Below are 18,414 nucleotides of genomic sequence, written 5' to 3'. Positions count from 1 at the left end.
TTCAACCACTCATCTCCCATTCGATTAGGAAGTCGACTCTTTATGATATTCATAGCAGAAAATGTTCTCTCAACTGATGCTGTTGCCACAGGTAGAATCAAAGCTAATTTCAACAGAAGAAATACCAATGGATAAACAATATGCTTTTTTGTCTCAACTAACTTTTGAGATAGTCCACTGATTCCATTTATATTTGAGAATTGATAATCAAAACGCATATCCAATATAAAATTCTCAAGTTGACTATCAAGTGCCAAAAGTTGAGTAGAAGAGAATTCATGTGGATAAAATTCAGCTAAACGAAGCAACGTCTCCTTATCAAATGCAAAAAATGAGTCACTTGGATTCAAACAAGCTATACAAAGAAGTAGCTCGGTATTTATCTCTGTAAAACGATTGTTAAGCTCTTGAAGTTGTCTATCAATTACTTGATAAAATAATTCAACTTGAAAATTATGCAAGTTTGAGACTTTTTGAATTTTGCGCCTTGATCTTCCTTGTGTTACAAATATATCATTCATATTTGGAGCAAGAATATTGTGACTATCACAAAATAGTAAAACTTCGTTGAGCAAAGAGAACTAACCATCGTCTCTTATACTTTGCAATCGTTGCTTGGACACTTTAACCAATGTCATAGCATTTATAATGTCTTGATCACTTCTTTGTAGAGCTTGAGATAACTCATTAGTAACTCCTAATATACTTTTCATCAAATGTAAATTGAATACAAATTCAAAAGATTGAATATGATTCAATAATTGGCATGCTTCAGCTCTTTGTTCAGGATTATTTCCATCTTCCTCAATAACTTCAAAAACTTCTACCACGGAAGAAAAAATAGTAATCAAGCTAAGTATTGTACCATAATGTGAGCCCCATCGAGTATCACCTGTCATTTTCAATGTTGTTTCTTGATTTAAGCCACGCCCACTAGAAACATCTCCATTTTGTAATGCAACAATTGTCTTTTGCATTTGACTTTCACCAAGCATGTCTTTACGTTTACAAGAAGCTCCAACAATATTGCAGAAACTAGCAAGCAAATTAAAAAGTAGTGCAATTTCGACCTGTTTCTTTGCAACAACCACAAGTGCTAATTGAAGTTGGTGAGCAAAACAATGAACATAAAAAGCACAAGCATTTTCTTTCAAGATCAAACTTTTTAAGCCATTAAATTCTCCCTGCATATTAGTAGCTCCATCGTAACCTTGTCCACGTATTCTTGCTAAACTTAAATTATGCTTTGTTAATAAAGATTCCAAAGCTACTTTTAACGACAACACATTTGTGCTAGAAACATGGACAAGGCCAAGAAATCGCTCCATTACAATCCCTTCTTTGTTCACATACCGCAAACAAACAGCCATTTGCTCTTTAACAGAAATGTCTCGAGCTTCATCAACTAAAACAGCAAATAAATCATCTCCAAGATCATCAATAATAACTTTAGTAGTTTCACTTGCAGCAGCTCTAACAATATCTTTTTGAATTTTAGGTGCTACTAGCTTAAGGTTTCCACGAGCATTTTTGAAAACACGATCAATCTCCGTATTATGTTGAGCAAGAAAGTCAAGAAGCTCCAAAAAATTACCTTGATTATTTGAATTGTGCGATTCATCATCACCACGAAAGGCCAATCCTTGTCGCAATAAGAACCTAATGCACTCAATTGTTGCTGTTAAGTGAGTTCGGTAATCTCTTTTAGCTTGGTCTGAATGCTTTTGAAAAACAACTTCAATATGTTGTTTTTGCTTCATGAGTGCTTCGCATTTTCTTCGAGCTTGATTATGAGCACTATCATGATTTCCAACATGTGTTTGTAATCGCTCCTTCTTTTTCCAATTTGAAAAGCCCTCTTTTACAAAAGCATCACCACTCGCACCATCAGGTTTCATAAGATAGCAACAGAGACAAAATACACCATCTTTTGAAATACTATATTCCAACCAATTGCCAAATTCATCAAACCAATCAGCATTAAATCTACGGAGAGAAGTTCCAAAATATGTTTGTAGAAAATCATGTTCTCTTGGTTGACAAGGACCTTTTTGCAAATAAGCTCGTCTAACTTCATCTCTGACATTTGGATCATAATTTGAAATTTTGGGTCGTTGTCCAGGATCAGCTACCAGACTTTCCACATTGAATTCTAAGAACTTCTTTTTATTAGAAGAGACTAATGGAGTGACTTCAGATTCTAGTGGTAGCTTTCTTTTGAAATATTTCTCCATTACTATTTCTAAAAATAAAAATATATATTCTAAATTAGTAAATTGATCAATTCACTTTAAAAATTTATATGCAATCTAATTACATATAATAGAATAGAACGAAAGATAAACAAATAAATAATAAGAATCACTAAATTGAGAATAAAATAAAATATATAAATTCATGAAAAGAATAAAAAATAGATTAATACCTAAACTATAATTGTTTGAATTAAAATTTGCAATTGAAAATATCAAAAAGAGAAATAATGAAATTGAAAGATACATAGAGTCATAGAGAGCTATATAAAATAAAATAGAGAATTTAAAATTTACCTTTTGATGAAGAGAAGATGACCACTAGACAAGGAATAGAAAAAGAAGATTAAAAATATGAAACTAAGAAAAGGGTTTAAGAGAATAAATGAGTGACGGCTAGGATTTAAAAACAGAAGAAGACTAAATTTAATTAGGTTAACTAATAGTCAAAATCATAAAAAGATAAAATGGGCTTAGACTTTTAATAATTGGGCTTAGTTTATTTGTAGTGGAGTCATTTAAAATTTAAAGTGGGGGCATATTATATATATATATATATATATTTGGGTTTAAAAATATCAAATGTCACTGGGGGCAAGTGCCCCCCATTCATGAAGGTGGGTCCGTGCCTGAATGCGAGTAGTGTAGGATAGGATAGGATATATCTTAAACCCGTACTCTACCTTAGTCGCAAGCAAATTTACATCCTACTCTATCCTACCGATAACTCTATCCAAACAGATTGGTTCGGATTAGATATCCGCGGATAGGATATATATTCCCAACCCTAAATAACATTTCCTTTTCCCTTATTATGTTCAATGAGCCGGTGGAACCCAATTAAGTTTAGTGAACAAATTCGAGAACTAATTGTTTTTCAACTAACAGATTTGGTTTTCAAGCTTTTTCAACAAGAAAAATAAGAGAGTGCTATATATTCATCATGTATTGAAATAATTTTTTTTCAAAAAGAAGTGTGTTCCGAATCCATCGCATTAAAATAAATTATAGAGTTAATAACACTGGCAACACATTTGAAAAAAAAAAAAAGAATGAATAGGCAATTTGGCACATGATGAATGGCCCCCACTTTTTTACGTGGGTAGGAAAATGCATGGTCAAGATACCCTTAATTAGGTCATGTGCATGTGCCCATCATTAAATCGAAGGAAGGAGGAAATGCATGCCCACCCTAAGTTATTTGGTTTTTAGCAGCTAATCACATGCCCAATATTTGACTTTTTTCTTTCAAAAATATATATACGTATTTTTTAGTTTTTTAAAAATTTAATTTTAATAGACTAATAAAAAAATATTTTATACAGTTATATAATTATATTCGTATTATTTAATGATTATTTACGTAATCAATATAAAATATAGTTATTTTTAGGGTTAAGTACGATTTTGGTTCCTAATGTAGAAGCTGAAAATTTATTTCGTTCCCAATTTTTTTCGCTATAAAATGGTCTCCAAAATTTCAGTTTGTTTAAAATTCGTCCTACGAAAATACCCTTCTCTCTTCTTCCCCAAAATCAATGAGAACCACCACCACCTCTCTTACTCCCACCAAATACCAATAATTAGATTTGAGATTATTCAAATACAAAAACTAACAACATCAAATTCAACAACAAATTCAACACACAACAACAATAAAATAAAAAAATAACAGATGTAGAAGAAGAAGAAGCAGATCCAAATGCAGAAAAAGCAGATGCAGCAGATGTAGATGCAGAAGAAGAAGCAAATCCAAATACAGATACAGAAGTAGAAGCCGACAATAGCAGCGGAGCAGTGGCGGAGAGGAGGAGGGAGAGCAGAAACGGCTAGCGGCGCGCGAGTGGCGGCGGCGATGCTGAACACGGTTTCCCCTTCCGATCCCTTCTGATCTCACTTTTCTTTCTTAGCTTTCTTTTCTTTTGCTTTCCCCTTCCGATCACGGGCGGCGGTGCGATGGTGCAGCAGTGCAATAGTCCCACCCCGATTCTCTTTCTACCTCTTGGCCTTTCGGCCCCTTTTTTTTTATTTTATTTTATAATTTTTTAATGAAAGGTAATTTGGTAATAAAAATAAAAGATTGATAAAAAGGACAATTTTAAAACAAATTAAAACTTTTGATATTATTTTATAACGAAAAAATGTCAGGAATGAAATAAATTTTTAACCTTTATTTAGAGACCAAAATCGTACTTAATCCTTATTTTTACTAATGTAATGTTATATAATAAGATGTACGCGACAATACATTAAAATTAAATTCATGGTTTCAGACCAATTTTGGTATACATATATATAAATTCGGTTCTAATAATATATGAAAAATCATCATGTCTTATTATACAGATCATAGTGAGTAGTGACTTGTATGTAAGAATTATGTGAATGTGACATTTTAGCTCTAGAACAGCAAAATTCAACAAGACAGAAGTTGGAAATAAAAATATTCAATTCAAAATTATTTGGTACCTCTATTTGATCAATTTCATGTTTACCGGTATACGGGAATGTTATTTACCATAGAGTCCATGTTAAGAAATTATTTGCAATATTCTTTGGAATTTTAACCAAGGGGTTATTTGCAAATTCAAATTGAGCTATTCAATGCGTAGGTCATGTTTTGAAAAAATCTTAGCAACTATACATATAATAGACACACACATGTATCTCTTTCAGTAATAAGCTCTGTAATACTACATATTTTCTCGGTCATTTTCATTATGAAAGTGACATTAGGCTTGAATGATGAAAAGGAATAGAGATAAATAAAACAACATACCTTTTTAATTAAATTACAAAAATGATATTTGATTTGATATGTATGCTTTTCTTTATCCCCACAATACCCCAATTCCTCCACGTTGTCGGTTTTTATAAATGGAAAGGAAAAATATAGGGCATCATGGATAAAAAAAAAAAAAAAGATTTCTACATTCAACATATATAATTATATAAAAAGCATTAATAATAAAATTCATATATATTATATTTAATAAGTGTTCTTAATACTTTTTAGCAAAATCTCCATACTTATATTAGGTAATCAACTTAAACAATATTACTAGTTTACTACTATAAAATTATAAGGAAAAAAAAGATAAATCAATATAGATTTGATCAAAGGCTTGTAAAAATGTAAACTTATTATGACAACGAGTAAAAAAAAAAAAGTTTCAAACCCGTTGAAAATAAATCACAAAATTAGGAACCTCAATTAAACGTTGTGAAACCACGGGTGGAGCCGTTAGTTTGCAAATTACAATGAAGATAAGAAGAAGAAACACACGAGGGTTTGAAAAAGTAAAGTAATAGCTGCAAGATGGAAAAATCAGCCAAGGGTATATTGGTATTTTCAGGTGCACAATTAAACTAATTAAGTTTTGAAAATAACGATGTCAGACAATGAAAACCCTGAAGAATACGTTGCTGCTACTTAATACGAAAACCAAATAATTAGAAAATAATTAACATTAACTGATAAGTGATAAGAGTTTAAAATCCTATTATAGCTGCTGTTTATGTGATTCAGATTCAGATTGCATTCCTTCACTTTCAAGGATCCCGTAATGCAACAGTTAGTGTTCTCTAAATAACAAAAAGAGAAATCATTCATCAGCACACACAGCTTTCTTTTTCATTCTGAAAAAGTGGCTCCTTTTTGACAGTTGGTGAGTCATTGAGTGTCAGGACCAGCACACCACATTGTAATGCTCAGAACCCATCATCTCCTATAGAGATTTGAGAGATAGAAGAAGAGTGAGTGATTCAGGTGTTAAGAGAGAGAGAGAATGGGGTAATGGTGTTCCCGTTGCTGGATTCCAGTGCTATTTTGTGGGGGTGTGGTTTGGTCCGAAAATGGATTAAAGTTAGGTTCTTTTTGTGATTTTCTTAATGCCCAGTTGCTTAGTTTTTTTTATGATTCTCTGTCTCTTCTGAGTGCTTGCTAGCTCCAAGTTCATTACACTTGGTAAGTTCCTGATCTCGTTCTAGCTCTATTTCAAGTTTCCATTTTTACTGAGATTGACCATTGTTTTGCTCGTGAACTCTTCTTCTTCTTCTTTTTTATTATTTTTTTCTCTATGTCACTATTACTTGCTTTTTCCGTGCTTGGACCTTTTTCTTTTCACACTCCTCCACATCCTCCTCCTGTTCTTCTTCCTCCTCTTCTTCTTATTATGTACATCTTCATGTTCTGGATGGTATGCATTGTTACTTCATTTGCAAAACTTTGCATTCTGTCATACCAATGCATTTCTATCACTTTGGCACCTTTTTTTCTTTATATTATTATTATTACTATTTATTTTAAACTCTTCCTTCTGTGGCTCACCTTGTGAGTGGTTTTTGCAGTTCACCTTCAGGATCTCTTGGTTTCTACCTGGTTTGGTTTGGCCTTCAAAAGAAAGAGAACAGGTGTGAAATATTTTTCCAGATTTTTTTAATATTTTAAAGATTATGCTCCAAATGTTCTTTGATTTAAGGAGGGTGGTGGTGGTGTTTTCTGATGTCTGATTTTTCTGTTCACATTTTTGAGCTATGTCTTTTCCTTTTCCCCCCCTTTTTATTATTTGTGCAGCTGCTTCTGATTTTAAATTGTGGGAGCTTATAAAACAATAAGCTGTCATGGATTAAGATACTGGAGCTGTATCCAATTCACCAGGTAAATACAGCAGCCATGTTTAATGAGTTTCTGAGTTTCTTATAAGTTAAACCATCGGAGTACTTCATGAATTTGGGCTATTTTTTCTAAAATGTGCTGCATATATTTAATGATTGGATGTAAGGTAAAAGAAGAGGGAAGCATACCTAAAGAATCTCCAACTAGATCAACTGTGGAGGGTGGAAATCTATAGACTGTTAGTCTGGCCTGGATCCATTATCAGGCTTTCGCCAAATCAAAACCAGCTGTGCTCTTGTTCTTGGCAGGAGTCATGGCATCATTGTTACATTCGGAGTCCAGACGTTTGTATTCTTGGTGGTGGGATAGTCACATTAGCCCAAAGAATTCCAAATGGCTTCAGGAAAACCTTACAGGTTTGTTATCTTCTATATATTGGTATTTACCATTGTGCTAGAGGAACCTGAAATTAAAATTAGGATGTGTTTGCTGCAATTGTGAATTTGAGATCACATTTATGGTCCATACAGTTAGTTCTCTCATACCCACTAGTGGGTCGTTTTTATAAGCTGAGTCTGAGTTACATAAAAACACAAACTCAGAAAAATGCTAACTTCTGTAACCTTTAGCTGACACTCTTAACTGTTTTTTATAGACATGGATGCCAAAGTCAAAGCAATGATCAAGCTTATCGAAGAGGATGCAGATTCATTTGCAAGGAGGGCAGAAATGTACTATAAGAAGCGCCCAGAACTCATGAAATTAGTTGAGGAGTTCTACCGAGCATATCGTGCATTGGCAGAGAGGTATGATCATGCGACGGGGGAGCTACGCCATGCCCATAAGACCATGGCAGAAGCATTCCCTAACCAAGCACCTTACTTGTTAAACGATGATTCACCATGTGGTCCTTCTGGCCCTGAGGGTGAACCACGAACACCAGAAATGCATCATCCTATTTGTGCATTCTTAGGGCCAGATGGTGTCAGCAGAAAGGGTCTAAAGCAGCTGAATGAGCTTCTTGGGTTCTCTCAGTTATCTGCTGAAAAGCAGAATCTGAAGACAGAGAGCCATTCTGAGTCTGAGCATGCAGGGGGAGAAGAAAATGAAGTTCAAAACTTGAGGGAAGCCCTGGCTGAAATACAGGCTGATAAGGATTCCATCTTGCTTCAGTATCAGAAGAGTTTGGAGAAGTTATCCGAAATGGAAAAAGAGCTTCATGAGGCTCAAGAAGATGCTGGAGGACTTGATGATCGAGCAACCAAAGCTGAGATTGAAATCAAAATATTAAAGGAAGCTCTGTCTGAGTTAAAAGCTGAGAAGGATGCTGGTTTAGTTCAGTACAATCAGTGTCTGGAAAAGGTAGCTAGCTTGGAAATTACATTGTCTCTAGCCCAGAAAGATGCAAAGGGGCATGATGAGAGAGCTGCTAAAGCAGAAACCGAAGCAGAAAATCTAAAGCAGGAACTTGGCACATTGGAGGCTGAGAAGGATGCTTGTTTTTATCAATATAATAAATGCCTTGAAAAGATTTCTGTCTTGGAGGCTAAGATAACACTTGCTGAGGAGAATAGCAGGATGCTGAATGAGCAAATTGAAAGAGCAGAAATGGAAGCTAAATCTCTGAGGAAAAGTCTTGCTGAACTGAATGAAGAGAAAGAAGCTGTAGCTTTTCTGTACAAGCAGTGCTTGGAGAAGATATCTACAATGGGGAGTGAAATTCTGCATGCCCATGAAACTTCTGATCGATTGAATAGAGAAATTGAAATAGGGGCTGAAAAACTAAGGACTGCTGAAGAGCATTGTGGTATGTTGGAAAAATCAAACCGATCTCTTCAGCTGGAGGCTGACAACCTGGTGCAGAAAATTTCTGTAAAAGACCAAAAGCTTTTAGAGAAGCAAGCCGAGTTAGAGAGGCTACAGAGTGTGATGCATGAAGAGCATTCTCGCTTCCTTCAAATTGAATCTACTCTGCAAACTCTGGAGAAGTCATATTCTCAATCACAAGAAGAGCAAAGATCTCTTGCCTTGGAGCTTAAACATGGCCTTCAGCTTTTGGAGGACTTGGAGCTTTCCAAACAAGGTTATAGGGAAGAAATGCAACAGATTGTTGAAGAAAACAGGACACTGAATAAACTTAATTTCTCTTCCACTACGTTGTTAAAAAACCAGCAAATCGAAATTTTCAAGTTGAAGGACATCAAAGAGAATCTCGAGCGAGAGTTTGCTGTAAAAGTTGAAGAAAGCAACGCCCTCCAGCGTGAATCTCATCACATAAAGGATCAAATCCAGGGCTTGAGTAGTAGATATCAGGCAATACTGGAAGAATTATGGTCTGTAGGCTTGAATCCCAACTGTTTTGCAGCATCTGTGAAGGACTTACAAAATGAGAACTTGAAGCTAAAGGAGGTTTGCAAAATGGAACAAGAAGAGAAAGAAGCCCTCCATGAAAGATCAAAGGACATGGATAAAATTTTGAGAGAAAATGTCAATTTGGAATGTTCCTTGTCAAGCTTGAATGTGGAGCTAGATGGATTGAGGAATACGGTGAAGAAATTTCAGGAATCTTGCCATGCTCTTCAGGAAGAAAAATCCATTCTTGTGTCTGAGAAATCATCTCTACTGTCACAGTTACAAATTATCACTGAAAGTATGCAGAAGCTGTTGGAGAAGAATGCCTTGCTGGAGAAGTCCCTCTGTGATGCAAAGATTGAGCTTGAGGGTTTGAGGGCTAAATCAAGTAGCATGGAGGAATTGTGCAATTCACTGAATAATGAGAAGGCGAATCTTCTAAATGAAAGAAGCATCCTGGTATCTCAATTAGAGAATGTTGAAGCAAGACTCGGTAGCCTCGAGAAAAGGTTTACAAAATTAGAAGAGCAGTATTCTGATATGGAGAAAGACAAAGAAAGCAGAGTCATCCAAGTAGCAGACCTTCATGCATTGCTTGTGAAGCAAAAGGAAAAGCATTCTAATGATAAACATGAAAATGAAGCTCGATTAGAAAATTTGGAGAAGGTTGTCCTTCAGCTGCGAGAAGAATATCGGTTGGGGAAAAAGGACTTTGAAGAAGAACTTGATAAAGCTGTAAATGCTCAGGTTGAGATGTTTATTTTGCAAAAGTGCATTGAAGACTTAGAGCAGAAGAACTTTGGTTTATTAGTTGAATGCCAAAAGCATGTTGAGGCATCAAAGTTTTCTGATAAACTAATCTCGGAGTTGGAGGGTGAAAACCTTATGCAGCAGATGGAGGTAGAGTACTTGTTAGATGAAATTAGAAAGTTCAAAAAGGGGATTCATCAAGTGTTAGGGGCTTTTCAGGTTGATCCAGATGGGGGGCATAGCAAAGGGATCAAGCAAGAGGATGCGCCGATATTCCATATTTTGAATAACATTGAGGGCTTGAAAGGTTCTCTTGTTAAAAGCCAAGAGGAGAAGCAGCGGCTACTTGTAGAGAGTTCTGTCTTCCTAACTTTAATCTCAGAACAACAATGTGAGGGAGTAGAATTGGAGTTGATAAAAAAAAATCTGGAGGAAGAGTTTGAGAACACGAGAGAGCAGCATGCAGAGTTGCAGAAAGATAAGCTTGAACTTCTGGAGCTGAACAACCAACTGAGTTCTGAAGTGACCAAGGGAGAGGAAAGGGAGAATACATTAAAGTCCAAATTGGAGGCTCTACTTCTTGAGATGGAAGACTTGCAGAGAACGAAGTTGATGTTTCAGGAAGAAAATTCTAAAGTACTTGAGGAAAAAAATGTGCTGCTTAAGAGTGTTTTGGAGCTCAAAGATGCAAAATCTGCTGCTGAAGCTGAAAACGGCGAAATCCTTCGTGAAGCACTGGCTCTGAAAAATCTCACTTCAGTTTATGAAAGCTTTGTCGCTGAGAAGGTCTTGGAACTAAAAGAACTGGCTGAGCATGTCCGCAATCTGCAGCATATGAACAGTGATCTCAAAGATGAGCTTGTTGTGCTAAAGGACAAGTTTGAGGTGAAAGAAGCAGAGCATGTTTATCTGAAAGAGTCAGTTGAGAGGAAGGACACATATTTGAATGAAGCTGATGACAAAATTGATTGTTTAAGTCAACAAATTGAAAGTTCAGAATATCTCCTTGAGAAGAAAGAAACAGAGTTGTTAGAAATGGAGGAAAGGCTAAAGGATGCAGAGATGTTGAATGCAGAGTTTTGCAAAAATGTTGAGACCTTAAAGATGGAACAAGAAGAATCATGTCTAGTCAACGAAAATCTAGAGAAGCAGATCCTTGAACTATCACAAGGGTGCTTGTTGCACAAAAAGGAAATTGAACAACTTACTGAAGAAAATAGAAGTTTGCTGTCTGAGATGAGATTATTACGGGATGAAGTTGAACAACACAGGGCTAGGGAGGAAACATTGAACTCAGAGCTTATGGATAAAACAAATGAATTTGCACTTTGGGAGGCTGAAGCTGCTACATTCTATTTTGATCTTCAGATTTCGTCCATAAGCGAAGCATTGTTGGAAAACAAAGTCAATGAGCTTACTGGAGTTTGCTCACGGCTTGAAAATGAAAGTTCTGCGAAAAGCTTGGAGATTGAACAGATGACTGAGAGAGTCAATCTACTGGAAACTGAAGTTGGAGGATTAAAGGGGCAGTTATCTGCATATATTCCAGTCATTAGTTCTTTGAAAGAGGATTTTGCTTCTTTAGAGCATACTGCCCTTGTTCAAATCAACAAAACTTGTGATATCGGCAATCAAGAGCAAAAGGTTAGTATTAAGTTTAAACTTGTTATTCTGCTTCTGTTTTTATACTTCTTCATTTTCCACTTGCTATAAATGAGCTTAGGCTGGTGACAAGAATTCTACTTTTTTGTCCAGAATGTAGTAATTGAGACCTGTGTTGAAGAATATAGCGATCAAAATATGCCTGAAGATAGTACTGTGATGCTAGATGGGGTTTCAGATTTGCTGAGCATGAAAGCAAGGATTAGAGCAGTTGAAAGGGCAATGTTGGAAGAAATTGAGAGACGAATCAAAGAGGAAGATCGAACCACAAAAGTAGATGCCAGAGCTCATCTGACTGAAGTGACAGAAGATTCAAGGGACTACAGAAAATTGGAAAAGGAGCCCAAGGATAACTTCAACTTATGGAGAACAAAATCTGAGAATGGATCATTGATGAAAGACATTCCTCTTGATCACATCTCTGATAATCCAGCCTCTAAGAAAAGCAGGAGAGATAATAGTGGTGGAACGGATGATCAGATGCTTGAATTATGGGAAGCTGCAGAGGAGGATGGCGATGATAATGCAATGGTTAATGAAGCAACAAAACAGAGTTCTGCTCCAGCAGAAGATATCATTTTGTACCATCCATCGGATCATTCTGGAAAATTCCAAAACACTTCTTCTGAATTGGATGTAGAAAGGGAGTTGGGTATTGACAAGCTCCAGCTGTCAAGAAGTATAAAAGAGAGAACTCAAGATGGCAAGAGGAGAAAGATATTAGAGAAGCTCAATTCAAATGCACAAAAACTAACCGTTCTTAAGATGAATGTGCTGGATTTGAAGACAAAAATGGAGGCAGTGAAGAGAATTAAGAAGGGAAATGATGCCGAATGCGACACAGTCAAGAGACAGATCGAAGATGTTGAAGGGGCTGTCCTGAAATTATCAGATACTAATGATCAGCTCATGAAGGATCTCGAAGAGAGCACCCCGTCTTTAAACAAGGTGGTGTCAGCCGAAGCAGAAAAGAGTAGACAAACCCAGAGAAAGAGAGTAGCAGAGCAGGCACGAAGAGATTCCCAAGAGATCGGACAGTTGCAGTTCGAGGTGCAGAACATCCAATATGTAATGCTGAAATTAGGTGATGAAAAGAAGAGCAAAGGGAAAAGCAGATTCTCAGGGAAAACAGTGGTGTTGTTGAGGGACTTCATTCGCAGTGGCAAGAAAAGCAGCAGCAAAAAGCACAAAAAAGGATGCTTTTGTGGATGCTCAAAGCCTTCAACAACTGAGTAAGCCAGAAAATCTAGTTTCAGTATATTGTAAGTAGTTAATTAAGCATAACTAGCATATTTTAGCTAGTACATGTGTAAGCTTTATCATAAATTAAGGTATTATTAGAGACTTTTAACTTATCATAGAAACCTGTCTCAGATATTTATCTTTTAGCTTCCTAAAGGATCCGTGTTAAGTGCCATTTTTGCAAAGAAAGTAGCTTCCCTGTTATGTTATAGAGCATGCATTATAGAAGACCATATCTATCACTTTTTCTTCGGCATTATTGAGTTGTGATCATGTAACGATAAGCTTGTTTATAATTATATGTAATAAGATGGCTTCAGAGATGAATTGGAATAATGGCATTATGGCAATCATAACGACCAGCAACTAATACCCAATCCATTTAAATTAGTAAAACCATTATAAAATAAAATTTGAGTTGAACTATTGTTATAAATTAGAAGTAGAGTGCTATCTAATATATAATAATTACATATTAACATTGAGAACCGCTAATTATAAACTATATATATATAAACCTAAAATTATGCGTAAAAATCCATCAGTTACAAGTTTTTTCAAAATTCTATCAACTTTTTATTTATTTACAGCGGGGGAAATTTGTTTTATAAAATTCTCCCCTTTAACCTGCAAATTGCTGTTGTAACTTTTAAAGAAGTTAAATTCTTTTAATTATAGATTTTCTTGTTTTTTTATAGTTGTTTGTATTTTATAGTACTTATTAGTTAACCTTAAAACTTTAAGATAAAAAAAATCTTATTTCTCAAGAAACATTTTTCAAAATACTCAACATGCACCTATAAGATTGGATATCTCAACTATATAAGATGTTTAATTCTTGTGACAACACACAACTACAAACCTACAATGATATTGGAGAAATGATTGGAAGTTCTAAAATATTAAAGATACGAAGAGAGAAATACGTTTTAATAAATTGAGTAAAAGTTTAATAAGTGTCAATTTTATAGAGTTAACCGCGTGACACAACATTTTTTAACCAATTTTTCTAATCATTCAACAAATTAAGTGGTACTGAATTCATATATATAAAAGGTCTAGTTATTTATGAATTATTTGTAATAAATTATCAAAAATTTCAGTGTCATTTCTAACAAATTGTCTCATTAACAAAAATTTTGTCATTTTTATTATCGTTAAACTAATTTTTATTATCGTTAAACTAACTGCGTAATATTGAACTAAGGAAAAAAAAAGAGATGATAATAAAAGAAAAAAAATTAAACGAGAAAAAAAATGACGAAAATCAAAGAGATAGTGATAATGATGATAATCATAAATTCATAATAATGATAATAAAAATAGAGAAGAAAGAAGCTGAAAAATAACAAAAACATAACACTTGTATATAAATTGGACTTGATTGAATTTAAGTAAAAATATTGAATTGTATACCATTTCTGACAAAGATGTTATATGCAATACACACACTCCTAAAACATTTTTAGTTGAAATTTTTAATCTTCGCCGAACTTTACTCTTAATCTAAGAATTTTGTTATTTTTATTTATTTTATTTTAATCTCAATTTTACTTGCTTTTCGGGTGGATAAAATGCGAGAAAGCACCCCTAATACAAAATCTTGAGAACACACATAGCAGATTGTCAATATCCTCACGCATAAATTATAGCATGCGATATAAACTTGCAAGGGTGTAAACAATCTCCAAAATATATATCACCGAGAAAAATACTGTTTTTAGAAATGTCAAACAAAACTGGTTCTGGTTTCTCAGTTTTACATGGAAAGGAACCGACGTAAGTTTAAATAATATTCAGTAAAACATAACACCAATTCTAAAGCAAAACTAAGGATGCATTATGAATTAATCAAGCTCCAATAACTTCAGTGGGTGCCTCTGCTATTGTTTCATCAGCAGGTCTGTCTACCTTTGCACCAACATCTTCAGAGTAGTCACCATGGACCTACCGGACCAAAGATCTATGTTAGCAGACATTTTTTGTTCACGATTTATCAAATAGAACTTGAACAGCAGAAAGAACCAATGGTAAAGAGCAACATTGGTGTTATAATTGGTTATATCAAAACATGTCAAACTATCAAGGTAAAGAGCTAAATTAGTTTGGCGGCTTCATTTAGTAAACACTGGAAAATATGAATCAATCAAGATGTGAAACTATTGAACTTGTTTCATGTTGCATGTGAAGGAGGGGATTGTTGAAAGTTATTTTAAAAATACCTCCATCAGTTTTCCAAGATCAAACTTGGGAGCCTTCAAGACCTTGACTTTTCTGATAAAAACATTTTGGAGCGGATAAATACTGGATGTTGCCTTCTCGATCTCCTTTCCTATCATTTCAGGAATGAACTTGCGGACCAACTCCTTCAAATCACAGGATGTAGCCTGGTTTGTCATGATCTCTCTCATCTTCCTACGGATCTGAAAAAGATAACAGATTAGTCTTAATTAGTAACATGAAATGTAAAACCAATCACACCTTATTCTAAACATATACAACTACACATAAAAATAAGCGGACTGGTGATATACCACTGTAAGAACCTAATTAACATGGTACTGAACATACCTGTCTTACTTGACTTGTCTGCGCGTAACAAGTCCTCTTAATTTGGTTGAACCTCCTTTTGGTGAAACCAATGCAAAACAACCTCAATGTGTAGTTGTCGGTTGTTTTGATATCAACATGGGCTTCAATGAGTGTTTGCCATTTTCGAACCAACGACCTCAACTTGTCAGTCGTAAAATCCATTCCCTATGGAGAAAATAAACTTAGTATAGTGCAAAAAAAATATTACAACCCAAAATTACAGTCCAGATAAGTTTCAGCCTTCTAATGATACCCAGAAGTTGGTCAGAACATTCCTCCCTTGAACATCTTCAGCTCTCAATCTAATCTTCCTGAACGAATGGTCCTCATCCCCTTGAAGATCAGCCAATGAGACATCAAACACCCTATGTTTGAGCCCTTCGGATGCGATCTGTTATTTTAAATTAAAAATATCTAAATAAGCATCCTAATGTCTCATCGTGGTAGATCATATGAACACCAAAATCACATGCCATAAGAATATGAAAATTTTTGTCAGCAACCCCTAGGAAACTTAAGGAATCTTTCGCCCACAATAAATCAATATGAAAAAGAGAAGTCCAATCCCAACCAAGATAATCAATATTATGTTTCACTACACTCAAGTTGACTCTTCTTTTCAAAAGAAAAAATCACAAGCAGAATGCAAGCACAAATTAGAACATACCCAAAGTAGATCCAACGCACCAATGATACAATCATATACCTAAAAAGCTGAAAGATTTACCCCCGAACAAACTAAAAAACTATTCTTATTTTGATGACCCATACAAATGACACATTACACAAAACAGAGCGAATTTTAGATTAAAAACAAAAGTTCAACTTATTACTCACTACATAATCCTAGAAATATAACAAATAAGAAAAAATAGAAATGAAAAGAAAATAGGCAAGACAGAAACCATTAAAATACCTTCGTACCCTGTGTCCGAGTGACCAGGGTCTTGCCAACATTCTTGACCTGGAAAACGGAAGGGGCCTTAATGTCATACCAATCCTTCTTTGCAAACGGATCAGCACTGCACATTCAAAAAACACCAAATCAAAACAATAACCAAATTGAATCTTCATAGATACAGCAAAGGATAGTGCAAAAATTGAATTTTTTGAATGGTTATAGAATTGGGGGTAGGAGGAATGCTTACGCCTTCTTCTTTCCACCCTTCTTTCCCTTGGAGATCCTCTTGTTCTTCCCAACTGCCATGGATCAGTGGTTTGCAGAACACAGCAGCCGCTGAAGGAGTTGATGCCGCGAACAGAGAGAGAAAGCGCAAAATGGCACTCGACAGTGGAAAACCCAAAACCCTAGATTTTATTATATATAGACTCTCTCTTTAAGTATATTTGGTTGGGCTTGGTGTTTCGTTTTTCTTGGCCAGGCCCAAAGTTTCACAAAAGCAAGAAATATTTTTATTTTGTGTTTTTTTTTTTATTGTTTGTAATTTTGTATACGTCATATATCAAAATATTTTAATTTTTTTAATATAAATTATAAAAATTATTGTTATGGTACTTATTTGTCTAATTTATTAAAAAAATTAAAAATTAATATTTAATTCAAAAATATAAAAATAAATCATTTTTAAATACTTAATATAATACTTATTTTAAAAAGACAAGTTTGGTAAATTTCATACCAAATTCAAAAATAAACAATAATATTAGTCGTGAATTTATGATGTTTTTAATAATTATTTGAGTGGAATAATATTGTTCGACGCATAGAGATTTTATTCTTCTTCGAGTATGAAGAATTATATTTTTTTTTTTTTGTGATAAGGATGACAAGGTGGATGCCCATTTATGATGGGCGGTTTAACATTCTTAATAGTGAATGAATTAAATGAGAGTTTGAAAATATAAAATTTTTGCATGTATAAATAGAGGATAAATCCTTAAGAAATATACACATTGAAGCAATATAAAAATATTCTCTCTTTCTCTTATTATAAACAAATGCAATTTTTTCTCTTTTTACTTTTAATACTTCTTTCTATCTTTATATATATATTTATGCAATTCTCTCTCTCGTTACTTTTTATACTCTTTTCTATCTTTATATATATATATATACATTACAACATATAATATTATTATATATATACAAATCATTATTGAGCTAATTATATTAATGTTAGAGTCTTCTATCAATACTTCTTTATTTTATATTATATCTTTCTTATTTATTTATTTAGTTGTTTTACAACATGTTATCAGCACGAGACTCTGATCAAATTTTTAGGAAGACTCAAGTAACAATTTTTCATTATGTCGAAACTCTCTCATCTTGAATTCAATGCTCTTGATATATCTGGAAACAATTATTTATCATGGATACTAGAGGCTGAAATCCATCTTGATTCAATGGATCTTGGAGATACCATTAACGCTGAAAATAATGCATCCCAGAAGGATAAAGCTAAATCCATGATTTTTCTTTGTCGTCATCTTGACGAAGGCTTGAAAAATGAATATCTCACATTAAAAGATCCTGCAGATCTTTGGAAAGACCTTAAAGAAAGGTATAATCATCAGAAAACGGTGATACTTCCTCAAGCCCGATATGAATGGACGCATTTGCGTTTACAAGATTTTAAATCTATAAATGAATATAATTTTGTAATGTTTCGAATCACCTCACGAATGAAATTGTGTGGGGAAAAAATAACTGATCATGATATGTTGGAGAAAACTTTCTCAACCTTCCATGCCTCGAATGTGCTCCTGCAGCAGCAGTATCGAGAGAAAGGGTTTAAAAAATATTTTGAGTTAATTTCTTGCCTTCTTGTTGCTGAATACAACAATGAGTTGTTATTGAAAAATCATGAAGCACGCCCAACTGGCGCTGCCCCATTTCCTGAAGTAAATGTGGCAAATTACCCCAGAAGAGGTAAATGGCAAGGTTTTAATAATAAGAAGAATTATGGAAGGAAAAAGAATTAT

General features: G+C 34.4%; 3 protein-coding genes across 4 annotated transcripts; 1 reads left to right on the top strand and 2 right to left on the bottom strand.

Annotated features, from left to right (window-relative positions):
• Nucleotides 1-581: 581 nt before the first annotated feature.
• LOC130950156 (uncharacterized) lies at nucleotides 582-2,234 on the bottom strand. Its single transcript, XM_057878693.1, has one exon. The coding sequence runs from the start codon at nucleotides 2,232-2,234 to the stop codon at nucleotides 582-584; it is 1,653 nt and encodes a 550-aa protein (XP_057734676.1).
• Nucleotides 2,235-5,753: 3,519 nt separating this feature from the next.
• On the top strand, nucleotides 5,754-13,175 carry LOC130948831 (protein NETWORKED 1A). 2 transcript variants are annotated; one of them, XM_057877703.1, is made up of 6 exons: nucleotides 5,754-6,219; nucleotides 6,603-6,665; nucleotides 6,829-6,912; nucleotides 7,037-7,286; nucleotides 7,526-11,616; nucleotides 11,728-13,175. In XM_057877703.1, exons 4-6 carry the CDS (start codon nucleotides 7,184-7,186, stop codon nucleotides 12,868-12,870), a joined length of 5,337 nt encoding a protein of 1,778 aa, XP_057733686.1. In that variant the 5' UTR covers nucleotides 5,754-6,219; nucleotides 6,603-6,665; nucleotides 6,829-6,912; nucleotides 7,037-7,183; the 3' UTR covers nucleotides 12,871-13,175. The 2 variants fall into 2 exon arrangements, with proteins under 2 accessions (XP_057733686.1, XP_057733687.1); XM_057877704.1 differs by lacking the exon at nucleotides 5,754-6,219 and adding an exon at nucleotides 6,366-6,451.
• Nucleotides 13,176-14,553: 1,378 nt separating this feature from the next.
• Nucleotides 14,554-16,770, bottom strand: LOC130947486 (40S ribosomal protein S3a-like). Its single transcript, XM_057876188.1, has 6 exons — nucleotides 16,617-16,770; nucleotides 16,385-16,490; nucleotides 15,722-15,859; nucleotides 15,448-15,633; nucleotides 15,099-15,299; nucleotides 14,554-14,823 (listed from the first exon to the last, which is right to left on the bottom strand). Exons 1-6 carry the CDS (start codon nucleotides 16,673-16,675, stop codon nucleotides 14,728-14,730), a joined length of 786 nt encoding a protein of 261 aa, XP_057732171.1. The 5' UTR covers nucleotides 16,676-16,770; the 3' UTR covers nucleotides 14,554-14,727.
• Nucleotides 16,771-18,414: the final 1,644 nt, after the last annotated feature.

The sequence above is a fragment of the Arachis stenosperma genome, chromosome 9 (genome assembly GCF_014773155.1).
Source record: "Arachis stenosperma cultivar V10309 chromosome 9, arast.V10309.gnm1.PFL2, whole genome shotgun sequence".
NCBI classification, from domain to species: Eukaryota; Viridiplantae; Streptophyta; class Magnoliopsida; order Fabales; family Fabaceae; genus Arachis; species Arachis stenosperma.
Note: the sequence above shows the minus strand (reverse complement) of the source record. Positions and strands in the feature narration are given on the sequence as shown.